The sequence below is a fragment of the Paroedura picta genome, chromosome 3 (genome assembly GCF_049243985.1).
Source record: "Paroedura picta isolate Pp20150507F chromosome 3, Ppicta_v3.0, whole genome shotgun sequence".
NCBI lineage: Eukaryota > Metazoa > Chordata > Lepidosauria > Squamata > Gekkonidae > Paroedura > Paroedura picta.
The window spans coordinates 64,024,660-64,038,808 of record NC_135371.1 but is presented as its reverse complement, the minus strand read 5'-3'; the positions used below and the strand labels follow the sequence as shown (position 1 = coordinate 64,038,808).

Below are 14,149 nucleotides of genomic sequence, written 5' to 3'. Positions count from 1 at the left end.
CCAAGTAAACGACATCAACCGAATTTCCACGATCCAGCAAACCTGTTACTTGGTCAAAAAAGGAAACCAAATTGGTCTGGCAGGACCTGTTGGAGACTAGTCCATGCTGACTTCTTTGGATCACCAAATTGTCCTCCAGATGTTTGCAGATCACTCCCTTTAATATCTGCTCCATTATCTTCCCCACAACAGAGGTCCGACTTACTGGTCTGTAGTTTCCCGGGTCATCCTTCTTCCCTTTTTTGAAGATCGGAATAACGTTTGCTCTCTTCCAGTCCTCCGGGACATCTCCAGTCCTTAAAGAGGTCCCGAAGATGATGGACAAGGGCTGTGCAAGTTCTCCGGAAAGTTCTTTGAGCACTCTCGGGTGCATTTCATCCGGCCCAGGAGATTTGAACTCATCCAGTGCAGCTAAATGCCTCTCGACAACCTCTCTATCCATGTTAACCTGCCACCCAGACACTATCCTTTGGCTACTGCCATCTCTAGATGTGCCTAAACCCTTTGACCTGTGAGAAAAAAAACAGATGTAAAATAGGCACTAAACCTTTCTGCTTTCTCTGTATCTTCCATTACAATTTGTCCAACCGCACCCAACACTGGGCCTATTGCCTCCTTTACTTTACGTTTGCTCCTCACATAACTGAAAAATCTTTTCTTGTTACAATGGGCTTCCCTGGCCAATCTTAGCTCACTCTCAGCTTTGGCCTTTCTGATGACTGATCTACAGTGCCTAGTAACCTGTAGGTACTCTTCTTTAGAGCTCTGTCCTTCCCTCCATTTCCTGAATATTTTCCTTTTCTTTCTTAGTTCCTCTTGAAATTCTTTGTTCATCCAAATAGGCTTCTTAGATCTCCTGCAGTGTTTTCGTCTTTCTGGGATAGTCATTGATTGAGCATGCAATAGCTCTTGTTTGAGTAGCGTCCACCCTTCACATGCTCCCTTCCCTTCCAGTGGTATGACACTCATCATGTCTCTGAGTTTATTAAAGCTTGCCCTGCAAAAATCCAACATCCGCGTCTGGCTACAACCTTGCTTGCCTCCCCATCTCAAAAGGAATTCTATGAGGACATGATCACTTCCCCCTAGGGTCCCCACCTCCTTCACCTCATCCACCAACTCTTGCCTGTTGGTCAGTATTAATTCCAGTATGGTTGAACCTCTTGTCGGTTCCTCTACCATTTGATAAATTCCAGTGGAACTACTCAGATCTGTTCCACCAGCAACAAACACAGCATTATGCCAAAAAGTCTGGGAAACTGGCACATGGCCAATAGACAGGAAAATGTCCGTTTATATCCCATTATTAAAGAAAGGTGATGTTCGCATCTGCTCAATCTATCGAACTATAGCCCTGATCTCCCATGCAAATAAATTCTTATTGAAAATCATCCAGAACCATCTCAAATCAACCACTGATGCTCAGCTACCAGATGTCCAGGCTGGTTTTCGACATGGTTGCAGCACCCGAAACCACATTGCAAATTTGCACTGGATTCTTGAAAAAACACATGAATATCAAAAGGCCATCTATGTATGCTTTATTGATTATCTAAAGCGTTTGACTGTGCTGATCACAAGAAGCTATGGGATATCTTACATGAATTGGGAGTGTTGCCCCACTTAACCCACCTCATCAGTTCATTGTATACCAACCAGGAGGCCACAGTACGAACAATATATGGAGACACTGATTCGTTCAAGGTCAGCCAAGCAATGAGACAAGGGTGTATCTTATCACCCTTTCTTTTTAATCTGTATGCAGAGGTAATCATGCAGAAGCTTAATCTGGAAGTATCTATGATCGGAGTCAAAATTGGAGGTCATAACATCAATAATCCCTGATATGCAGATGATACAACACTCCTTGCTGAATCGGAGCATGATCTGAAGACCCTGATAAAGAGACTAAAAGAAGAAAGTGAAAAGATGGGACTATACCTAAATATCAAAAAGACCAAGATCATGACAACTACTGGCAGTAGCACCAAAGTCACAACTGACAACGAGAACATTGAATGTATTGATGATTTCATCTTTCTTGGCTCTATGATCAATCCAAGTGGTGGATGCAGCCATGAAATCTAACGGCTAGTAACACTGGGCTGGAACGCAATTTTAGGCATGAACTGAATATGGAAGAGTAAGGATATCAGTCTTAATACAAAGTGCTGGCTAGTCAACACCGTTGTCTTCCCCATAACAACCTATGGATGTGAAAGCTGGGCCCTTAAGAAGGAAGAGAGGATGAGAATAGATGCTTTCGAATTACGGTGTTGGAGACGAATGCTGCAAATACCATGGACAGCCAATGTTACCCACAAGATCGTTTTAGAGAGGAGCAAACCAACTATGTCAGTAGAAGGGAAGATATTACGGCTAAAGCTCACTTACTTTGGACACATCATGCAATCAAACTCATTAGAAAAATCATTAATGCCCAGTCAGCATCAAAAGGAAACGTGGTCGCCAAAGGATCTGCTGGCTCGACATGATCAAAGCCGACACAGTAGCTGCTGGTGTACAAGGGAGAAGCAGAAGATTCCCCCACCCCCCAAGAAAAAACAGATCTTGCTGACTTACAGCTGTCCTTCTACCTTCCAGTCTTGACATGAGCCTGACTCAGCTTGACTGCCACCTTTTGGGATAGAGCAAGGGGGCTGCTATGCTGAGCAAAACTCTCATCTGTACCATCATTCTGCACACCTGCAGGGGAATGCCTCTCCCTAGCCTAGCTGGAAGAGCACTTCTCACTGTTTGAATTCTACATCCCCCCCCCCCAACTACCTGTTTGTGTGTTCTGTTTTGCCACATGGCTAATCACAGAAACACTCTGAAGTAGAACATTATGTTAAGGATTTTATGGATCAGCAAGTGCTATTTGCATTGATTTAGACTTCCATATGCCCCCCCCCCAAATTGCCACGTTGCAAAACAGAACAACAACTTCATTTTGACCATATGCACAAGGCAGGAATTCTACCAGCAACTTTCCCAGAAACTCAGATAAAAACAGATCTTGAAAGATTGCAGCAAAGATCACAGAAAGTCAGGAACACATGAGAAATACGGAAATGTTGAAAGAACTGGGGGATCGTTTAGCTTATAAAAACAGGCTGACCAGAGCTTGGTAACTGTTCCCAATTACATAACAGGACCTCAGAAATGGAATGGTAAGCAATTTATTTGCCTGCTTTGAAGAAATAAACAGTTAAATGTGCTATCTATCGTTACAAGTTCTTTTTAACGAGTTGACAGATTCTCTATTGTGCTTTAAGGTAGCAAAATGAACTAAATTATCACTTAAGCTAACACAGCATAGTAGCTAAAACCCATTTTAGACAAATAATAGAAGCCTTACTTAGGGATTAGAGCCATGGGATGTTGTTCTTCTCCCAGTCTTTACCTTGTACACATTCTTCATGCCTTCCCCTACTGATCTGGATTCTCTAAGTGAATATAGGAGAGTGCCTGGCTTCACTTTAACCTAAGATAGCCTTAGCTGTATGTATTGCCTTAATCCCATAAAGCAGATGGATGGTTTCCTGATACTTCCAACCTTAGCCAAAGAGGGTATGTGATTCCCCAATTCAAATCTCACCTCAGTCACAAACTTTGTAGATGTTCTCTGGAAGGTCTCTATTTCTCAATCCAGTCACATGAGACTGTACAGAGGTGAAAACAATGCCCAACTTCCTCAGAGAAAAGCAGGATGCAAAATAACAAATGAAAATAGAGCCATTTTTAGGCACCATGTTTGACTGTGTATATGGAGTATGTGCCACACATGGCACATACTCCTATGTACTATCACCACTTTGTCTAAAAGGTACAGCATGAGGCTTTACAGCATTGGAACACATGTACCAAAACTCTACTCCAGGGTTGAAAATCCAAATATTGTAGCTGTGAGGCTATGTAGCTAATAGAAAAATTGTGTATAGTTTTTTTGTCCTGCATGTGAGGTCATATACATTGCCTGAAAAGGATTTGTATAGTCACAGTCAGGTTTTTAAATTCACCATCCTGAGAAACAAAATTCATTAGTTCATATTGGAAAATACATCCCATAGTTCCTCTCAAGAAATAAGGTTACAGGCAAAAAAAAAATATCCTGTCCCTTCCATAGAAGTTTTGAGTAGAAATCGACATGGGACTTTTTTTATGGCATGAATTTAAATAAAACCACTTGATAATTGCTGCATAGGGCTTGTATTAAGGGGGCAGCTAGAAGGAACAGCTCAAAAGATACAACCCTGCTTTAGGAATGACCTAGAGCTTGTTCTCATGCTGTTCTTGTAGAAACGTTTCTGCACTAAGCAGGTATCATAAGCAAAGAAAAACCCAAAATAAAAGCTTGGACCAGCCAAAACATCATGCTATAACATGCATCAAACTGTGTCAAATGGATGCTAAAAATAATTAAACAAACAAAAATGGTTGGGGGTAGACATTTCAGGCTGTGGTATTGGGGTCTCTGGGCATCTTTTGCAAGATGTGTTGCAGACTGCATTAGATTGTGTGTGTGGGGGGGGGTAGTTGGGAACTGGAGCTAGTTTCCTCTTACACCCTAGACCAGGGGTAGTCAAACTGCGGCCCTCCAGATGTCCATGGACTACAATTCCCAGGAGCCCCCTGCCAGCGAATGCTCCTGGGAATTGTAGTCCATGGACATCTGGAGGGCCGCAGTTTGACTACCCCTGCCCTAGACCAAGCGTTTTCATCCAGAGTTTTGTGAAACCCTGGGGTTTCTTGACAGCTCTGGAAGGATTTCTCAAATGGGTGGGAGTTAGTTAATTATTATTATTATTATTATTATTATTATTATTATTATTATTATTATTATTATTATTATTATTATTATTATTTCGATTTATTTCCCGCCACTCCCAAATGGCTCGCGGTGGGTTACAATGTCTTAAAAAACCCATTACAACTCCCATTAAAAGACTTAAAAATGTCACAACATGGCAGCACAATAATAAGATCCCCTTCCTACCCCCATTCCTAAAAAGGGGGGGGATGGAGGAGAAGGAGGTCAACGATGTCAAGAAGCCCGGGGGAGAGCAGTCAATGTACCCCAGCAGCCCCAGCCTCAACCATAGACATGGCGGAAGAGCTCCGTCTTGCAGGCCCTGCGGAACGTTGAAGGGTCCCGCAGGGCCCGCAGCTCACCCGGGAGCTCATTCCACCAGGTGGGGGCCAGGACCGAAAAGGCCCTGGCCCTGGTCGAGGCTAGGCGCACTTCCCTAGGGCCGGGAACGACCATCTTTAAATCCCCCCAGCTCCGGAGGGTCACTCGAGGGCCAAGCAGCCAAAGGGGAGCTGCACAAAGCGCGGCTCCCCATTGGCTGGTTGGCCCAGCCTTGCCTGGGCCGGCCGGGGAGTCGCAGCTCAGAGGAAGAAGCCTTCCCCAGCGGTAAGTCCTCCAACCAGCTTCCCCTCGCCCAGGGAGCCTTCTGTCGGGCCCTGGGGCAGGCTCGCCTGCCCTTGGGCCCGGCAAAAGGCCACAAAGCCCACTCCCGCCGTCCCGAGCCTTCTGCCAGGCCCTGGGGCAGCCGAGCCTGCCCCTGGGCCCGGCAGTAGGCCTCAGAGCCCACTGCCCCCATCCGGAGCCTTCTGCCGGGCCCTGGGGCAGCCAAGCCTGCCCCTGGGCCCAGCAGAAGGTCCCAAGGCCACCTACTTTACTCTGTTCCTCCCTTCCTCCCAGTATTCTCTTTGTTTTTCCCTTTCTCCCTTCCTCCCTCTCTTCCATCTGCCTCTTTCTGGCTACCTGTTTCTCTCCCTCTTCTTCTGTCCCTATCTTCCTCCCTTTCTTTCTGTCTTTCGGTCTCTCTTTCTCCTTTTCCTCCTTCCTTTGCCCCATCCTTCCACCCACCCACCATGCTAGGGCCCGCTGTATTTTGGCCACAGCGGGCTTAATATCTAGTTATATATATAATATACTAGCCTTCAAGTCTGTTGCATACAGTAATTCACGAGCGGGGTGCGCCTCCAGAGGGGGCAGCTGGTGGCAGACCTACCGTAGTCGTGGTAGGCGTGACAGGTCGGCAGTCAGTCGGAGAGTGCGTGGCGTCTGAGCAGGGCATTCTGGTGGTGGCCAGCGAATGTCCCCGTAGCTGGTCGGGCTGCCGCCCGTTGAGGGAGGAGACAGCCCTGCTGGCGGGTGGGCTGACAGCCACACTGCTGGCTGGGCCATCATGGCTGCTTGAGGACTGGCTGACTGGCAGTGAAGCACAGAGCAATGGGAGCGCTCTCCTCGCTGGCCAGCCAGCATCTGGCTGCGAGGCGGGCCGAGCACCTCGCAGCCAGCTTCTGGAGGCGGGTGCTCCAGGGGCTGGATCAATCTGGGCACACCTGGCTTTGCCAGGTGCACCCGGATTGGCCCATGCAGGCAGAAGCACAGGCCGGAAACCCGGAGGTGTCCCGGTCACCGCTCTGCCCAGAGTGGCTTTTCACAAAAATGGTTAAGATATCTATCTATCGATCGATCTATCAATCAATCGATAAGATATAAAATATGTTAAACCTTTATTGGGTGATATGTCCAGATATGGCCATGTTGACCTGTTCCCCCCTCCCCAAAATGATGCCTTCTAATGATGGGCCTGGAGGGAATGGGGAGGAGCCCCGAGTGGGCATGTACACAGCTGTACTTCCCCCCAACCATATTCTGCATGGTTGCACCACTTCTGGAGTTTCTCGAAGTCTGAAGAATGTTTTAGAGGTTTCTCAATGGTAAGAAAGTTGAGAAAGGCTGCCCTAGACTTTTGAAAAGGAGGAAAATGAGATCACCCCCCTTTTTTTCAAATCATATATCTACTCAACTCAATACCAAACAGAATTCAAAGGGAAAATGTGTCAGACCTTGAAGTAACAACATCAAGATTTAGAGGAGCACCCTCTAAATAAAGTTCCAACATTATTTATTGATTGAAAGGAGACTTTACACCTCTCCTCACTGTTTTTAGTGGCCATGCAGGGAAGGATAGACCAGACCTCCAGTAAGAACACCTGCCACTGTGCAACCTTTCAGGCTGGGTGAGGCTTGTACACCAATGAGGAACAACAGGAAGCACACAGAAACAAGCAGTCTCAAGAAAACACTGAGCAGAGAGCCAGTGGCAGTATTCAACATGCACAGTCACAACTGTCTGCTAACAAAACCTTGCATGGTATGGCTAAGGGATACAGCACAACCTCCACAGTACTCACCTTTGCCAATAATCTTATCTTTGTTCATTACCAGCTGCTCTTCTGGGATTAGGACATCCTTCACGTCTTCCAGCAACTCTGGACGAAGATTTTCAATGGAGCAAGATGGCACCCGCATGAGCGGCACAGCAGAACCATCGCTGCTACCTGGATAAGAAATGCATCCAGAAGGAACTGTTGTGTAGGTTCCCAAAGAACAGCAGAGAGTGGAAATAAGAGCCAGATGCCAGCAAGGTCATTCTTTTCATTATAGTTCATAGTGGCAAGTTCTGCTCCTAGTGTTTTCTAAATTAACTCTAAGTTCCTCTCAAACAAATCAAGCAGGAGCTTGAAGGGAAAATGAAAGACCACTAGACTATGAGTAGGTTAGGTATTTGAGCATAGTGGGTTTTGGGGGGGAGGAACACTGAGAGTGAGTCAGTCCAGGTGGTGACAGGAATCTACACCCTGAGAGATTGCTGCTGTATAGAACCAAAGAGGCTATCTGACTAAGCAAGCCACTCATGTTTAGGAAATCTTCTGCTTAGGAATTATCAGCTGTGGCAGGGGACCTAGAAACAAACTGCATGACAGGGAGGGCAGCCCCTTGAACCCAGCAACAGGACTCATCGGGGTGGAGTAGCGTGGGACAACTGTCAGACTTGGCAACTATGTCTGGGCCCAGGCATTGTCAGGCAAGGCAGGGAAAAGAGGAGAAGAAGGTGGGGACTAACTCAAGGACCAGGTGTGAATCTGGGGATCTAAAAGGGAGAAACAGAGAATTGGTGAATTGGTGGATACTTGCAGGAGAAGAAGAAAGCTGAAGCAGCAGGATGCAGCATGGCTCTTCTCTAGTGTAACACAGTATAACCCTGAGGTGGGTGAGCCAAACCACACCTTCAGAGGGTTTTGTATGACAAATAGAAGAACAATCTAAAGAAATAGTGACTGGGCTCATTGTTTCCAGGATCTCCTCATGGGCTTTGCATTCCCGTGCCCAGGGAATTCACCAACCAAAGCCAATCTTAACATGTTTATGTCCTTTAGTCCAGGAGTAAAAGAAGAAGAAGAGTTGGTTCTTATATGCCACTTTCCCCTACCCGAAGGAGGCTCAAAGCGGCTTACAGTCGCCTTCCCTTTCCTCTCCCCACAACAGACACCCTGTGGGGTGGGTGAGGCTGAGAGAGCTCTGATATCACTGCCCGGTCAGAAGTTTTATCAGTGCTGTGGCGAGCCCAAGGTCACCCAGCTGGCTGCATGTGGGGGAGTGCAGAATCAAACCCGGCATGCCAGATTAGAAGTCCGCACTCCTAACTACTACACCAAATGCTGGCAGGGGCTCATGGGAATTGTAGTCCATGGACATCTGGAGGACCACAGGTTGACTACCCGTGCTTTAGTCCACAGGGTTAAAACACAACAAATCCCAATATTTAGCCATTATTAAATTCTCTTCATGCATCTTTACCTGTACCACTCATGTAACCAGTGTTGGAGGGAAGGAGAGCAATGCTTGGTGTGCCCCTGTTGAAGCTTAACCTCTCCAAGTTCTCAGTCCCTAGGAAAACACAGCAAATATGTCAGCAGTACCCAATCTCCATGCAGAGGCATTCATAGAGGCAAGGAAGAGTCCCTCGTGGGGGTATTCCCCATGGTTTCCTTTGATATCCACCATTCCCCCTTTCCAGCTACTAGAGTAGTTTTTGCCAGCTTTAAAAATGGTGTACTGGAGTGTTAAAGCTAGAAAAATCCTGCTGCTGGTGGTGGTGAGGTTGGCAGACACAAGGGGATATTAGGAGAAAATGGCATCAGATATGGGTGACAAGGTCTGAAAATCCACACCTTCTCACCTACATGATGTACAAACCAGCTCTGAGTATGATTGGGAAGACCTACCAAAGCAGGCATCCAGAAGTATTCCACACAATTTTGATGTGCGTTTGCAGCTGGATTTTCTTCTGTGAAACAGGAAAATCTACTTCTAAAGTGCATTGAAAGTACCTAAACCAACGTATGTGGAATTATCCAAATGTCCCACTTAACTGCAGCATTGGTGCAGAGCTAGAGTTCCATGTTTAAACAGCCTAAACCAGATTTGAGCCAAAGTAAGAGTCTGATTAGAGCCCTCACAGTCCTATTCAAACCAGCATGGTCTTTAAAACCTTTAAGAAATAAGGCTGAATGGATACGACTGATGAAACACCTTCTCTAATGGAAATACATTGAGAGGCTTGCAATTACCTGTCTTCTTCTTCCTCCTCCGCATATATTTCATCATCAGAAATCCCAAGAGGCAAAGAACTAGTATGGCTACAGTAGTCCCCAAGACAACAGCAACCGGGGACAAAGAGGAGACTGCAGTCACGAAACCCACGTCTGTGCAGCTGTCACTCACACAAATCTAAAATAAAGAAGGAACATTTTGGAGGTGGTTATCAGTCATGCCAGAGCACTGATCTCCTAGAGCCGTGGTCCCCAACCTTTTTATCACCGGGGACCGGTCAACGCTTGACAATTTTACTGAGGCCCGGGGGGGGGGAGGGTAGTCTTTTGCCAAGGGACATCGCTGCCACCACCTGAGCCCCTGCTTCACTTGCTTTCCCGCCGGCGCACCTGACTTCCCGCTGTCTGCTGGGGGGCGCTGCCAGCAGTAGCTGCGCAGTGCCATGCTGAGGGGGAGCCCCAGCCATGGTGGCCACCGGAGAGCACCAAAGATGAGCTGGCGGCAGAGTGGCAGGGCAGTCCCCGAGGCAAAAGCTGGGAAGGTTGGATGAGGAGGAGCCGCGGCCTGGTACTGACTGATCCACAGACCGTTACAGTCCCCAGACCGGGGGTTGGGGACTGCTGTCCTAGATGAAAGCCAGTGTCAGCAACCCAGGCTTAACCTAGAATCATAGAGTTGGAAGGGGCCATACAGGCCATCTAGTCCAACCCCTGCTCAACGCAGGATCAGTCCTAACCTCTTTGTGTCATAATTGCCTGCTAGGGACTAGGGATGGGCACAAACCGGGACACAAACCAACTTTCCCCATGAAAATGCTCCAGTTCATACTCTCCAAACTGAAGTTTGGGGAGGCATCTCCCACAAACACTTCGCAGACTGCAGCCTGATTGGCCCTACCCCCACAGCTCCCACCCTCCCTCACCAACCCCCACTCCTTGCCTCACAGACATGCCTGGCTGTTAGAGCTCCGAGTCCCGCACATAAGGCTCCCCAGCCTGGCCGCCTACCTGGCGTGTCTCTGGGCAGTCATCTAATGACGGCAGTTGGTTGAAGGTGGCCAACGGTGGGGTGTGTGGGTGGGCGGGTCAGGAGGCGCTGCGCGCCTACCGACTCGTCAGTCCGGGGCCAAGGGGCCAATCCTCCGCTTGTCAGTCCGGGGTGAATGGGCCAATTGTTGATGGGATGGAGAAAATGGATATAGGGGGCTTTTTCTCCCTCCCACATAACACTGGAATGTGGGGGCACCCAATGAAATTGATGCGCAGGACAGTTGCAAGACAAACAAAAGCAAAGAGCAGGCTATGCACCTGCATTCCACAGCTGCCTGCAGCTATGTCTCTAAGAACAGGAAGTACTCTACAGGCAGCAATTGATCCATGTGGTTTCAAACTGGGTGTGTCCTTGCCAACTATGCCATCTGGGATGTGGGTAGTGATGTGACGCAAGCCCAGGCACCGGAACTGTTATTCAGCATGTGTTATAAGTGCAAAAACAACAGAGGCCTAAAACTGGGAAGCTCATTTTATCCATTGCCAATTATATGTTCTGACCTCAATGAGATTCTCATTGGTCCCTCCCTAGTCCCACTGCCAAAGCTGCACCCATGAAAATCAGGAGATACCGTTAAAGTCCCCTGTCAAGCTTCTCAAGTGATAAATGAGTGAGGAATAGTGCCAAAAGAGCCCAGGAACATTGCCCAATGTTCTGCTGTAAAAAAATGTATTTCTGGCTCCACAGGAATTTGGCCTCCACAAGAATTTCTGTAAGAGCCTACTTTAAGGTCAGAATTTACTCAGCTGTGAGCTCACAACTTGCTCTAAAGGGCAGACTTCCTGGTACTTCTCAAATTAACCAGAAGATGACATGGAAAAAGACCTTTCCATGTGACCTGGTTGTTGATGAATTTTCATTCCGGCTAGATACCCAAAGTGGGTTATCATACACAGACTTGCAACTGTCTGTGCATTTAAAAGGGAGAGACTAACAGAACAAAGTGGGTGGAAGAACAAAAAGTGAGTCAAATGCACCTTTAAGACCAACAACATTTTATTCAAGGTATGAGCTTTTGTGTGCCTGCACACTCCCTCAGACAGTGGAACAGGAATCATAAGAGTACAGATATAAGGAGAGAGTAAATTATTGGCAAATTAGTAATCAGCATTAAGAATATGGAGCATGATAATGAGGATTGGATAATTCCTTGCTAGAATAACAAATCAGTCCATTGGGTTCAATTATTGTTCATATAAAGATCAGGGAGAATAAAAATGTTAAGGTTAGTGTTTAATGGCAGATGCTTTCTCAGATGTGAGAAAGATGTAATTACAGGAGACCTGTTGCTAGCCCAATCGGTCTCCACCCAAGTGGGTGAATGGATGGAAATACCCTCTAACATGATTCCTGATGTGCCAGACTCTTTAGGTGCAGAAAACCATACTAATGAGCAAAGGACACAAGAGGAAAAAGCAGGGGGGAGCCAGCCTAGGATAAAAAACAATGTGGGTAAGAAAAATAGGCCAGAAAGAGTCATGGCTTGATAGGAATATGATGGCAGAGAACTGTAATACCTGAATAGGCAAACCGTCCAGAGGGATGTTCAAGTCCTTAGGGATTCGACAGGTCACTTCATTCTTCAGCACACTGGGGCGGCACATCCTGCCAGCTACAGTCATAGAGATATTCATGCAACCTACTAGAGCATCCAGACCTCTATGCTGCACAAACAACATAAAATACACATATCACCTGATTAACTGGAAAACCCCCACCAGTCTTCAAAGCTTCCCATCTCTCCGTCTAGTTTTTCCCCTTCAAGCATCCCATATATCACCACACTGCATCCACTTGTCTATCCAAATTTTTGCCTGCTAAATTCATGGTTCTGATTTAGCATGTCTGTCACATGTAGCTTAGCTCTCACTTATGGTGTTCAAGAAAATATACAACAGGTGTGAGCCAGTGTTCATACATAACTTGCTCAGTTCACAGCATATAAATCAGTTCTTAATCTCCCACAACCATGATGTAGAAATTTGGGCAGGAAAATCCCATTACTGTTACGCATGGCAGGACCCCTGCCTTATGCCTTGGCACACTGTACTCCTTAACCAATAGCGCAGCACGACAGTCTAGACTTGGGAGCAAGCTAGACACAGGACAGACCAAGTCACTCTGGCAGGGCAATGTCAGAGCAGACTCCATCTTGAGAACCAGGACAAGCCCAGGCTTGTTCTCAGCTACAGGTTTGGAAATCCAGGTGCCTCCATGCCCTACTCTCGACCGCCCCCCCCCCAACCCATTGTACTACTGATAGAGTGATTTGGTTCTAGCCAATATGCCCCGGGGACTCTGGGCATATCTCTTTGTCTCTTGACTTAAGCCTGTCTGCCAGGGGAATCTCTTCCTCAAACACTTACAGCTAGCCCCATTGACACCCTGTAGCCATCCGGCTTAAGCCCATTAACTCTTTGTCTAGAGCCATTAACACCCATCTCCTGTCCTGGCAAGGACATTTCCCAATGCAGTGACCCTGGGAAGACCCACTCACATGGACATCGAATGTCCACCCACATGCACCCCTCCTGTCCAATCACCTACACCGCCCATGCCCCAGTTCTAGGTCCCCTCCCTTTAAAAGTAAAGGTAAAGGTATCCCCTGTGCAAGCACCGAGTCATGTCTGACCCTTGGGGTGACGCCTTCCAGCGTTTTCATGGCAGACTCAATACGGGGTGGTTTGCCAGTGCCTTCCCCAGTCATTACCGTTTACCCCCCAGCAAGCAAGCTGGGTACTCCTGGGTACCCCTCCCTTTGGGACCCCATAAAAATAGTGGCCCGAGACCGTCACTTTGAGTTTTTCCACCTTGGGACCCTTGGAAATCTCCCTTCACACAGGACGTGTCGCTGCTCTCTTGCCTCTCTACTCGACAGAAGGTAACTATACTGAACCTCTTTTCCCCACTCTATCCGACTGTATGTTAGTGTGTTAGTGTATTTTATGCTTTTTTAAATTGTTTTTCTTCCTTTAATAAAGACTGTTACTTTAATAAAGACTGTTATTTTTGCAACATATTGACTTGAGTCCTTTCACGGGTGTAATTTACCTCGTAGACATTGGTAACGATCCTATAATGCTAAGTTACCCAACCTCTCAAAAAGCTAAGCCAGTTGTTCCCCACAACTTGAACCCGCGTATCATAGGACACGTGGGAGAGCATTTCGGGTAACAGATTTTGGTGGATCACGCGGGCAATTGCCCCAGGTTTACTCAGGAGTAAAGTGGACGCACTGCGCTCTCCAGTAACCCGGACATAAGGGAAAAGCCCTGATCGGACTCTTGGAATTTGTGTGTGTGTGTGTGTTCTTGGACGTGTGCTTTCTCTCCTTTCTGCTCTTTTGCTATTGTTTTGGCTCCTGCAGGAGACTTGCGTTCTTTAAAGCAAGGTTTTCTTAGGCTTAGACAGGCGGGTGGATGACATGCACCCAACACCTAGGGATTAGCCAAGCGTAGGAAGACGTTAGGCAAAATTCCTCTTAGCCGTAGGTCGGACCTGGAAAAATCCCCCTACCGCTACTACTCGTGCAAGCAGAGTAGCTCTCTGTAGCACCAAATTGCCCTGCGGCCGCAGGAGTTGGAGTTCCAGCAGGAGTGTCGGGAGTGGCACGAGAACTCAGGCGGGCTTTGCGAAGCTCAGATGATCCAGGTTTTGGTAATTTTCCCCAAGTTCAGGAAA

General features: G+C 47.2%; 1 protein-coding gene across 3 annotated transcripts in view; it reads right to left on the bottom strand.

Annotated features, from left to right (window-relative positions):
* MST1R (macrophage stimulating 1 receptor) overlaps window positions 1–14,149 on the bottom strand; it is a 110,692-nt gene that overhangs the window by 23,103 nt on the left and 73,440 nt on the right. For all 3 annotated transcript variants that reach the window (XM_077326037.1, XM_077326039.1, XM_077326038.1), the window contains exons 12-15: window positions 11,986–12,132; window positions 9,436–9,595; window positions 8,663–8,752; window positions 7,216–7,362 (exon numbers count right to left, since the gene is read on the bottom strand). In XM_077326037.1, coding sequence (XP_077182152.1) covers window positions 7,216–7,362; window positions 8,663–8,752; window positions 9,436–9,595; window positions 11,986–12,132 — 544 coding nt within the window. The remainder of the gene's footprint in view (window positions 1–7,215; window positions 7,363–8,662; window positions 8,753–9,435; window positions 9,596–11,985; window positions 12,133–14,149) is intronic.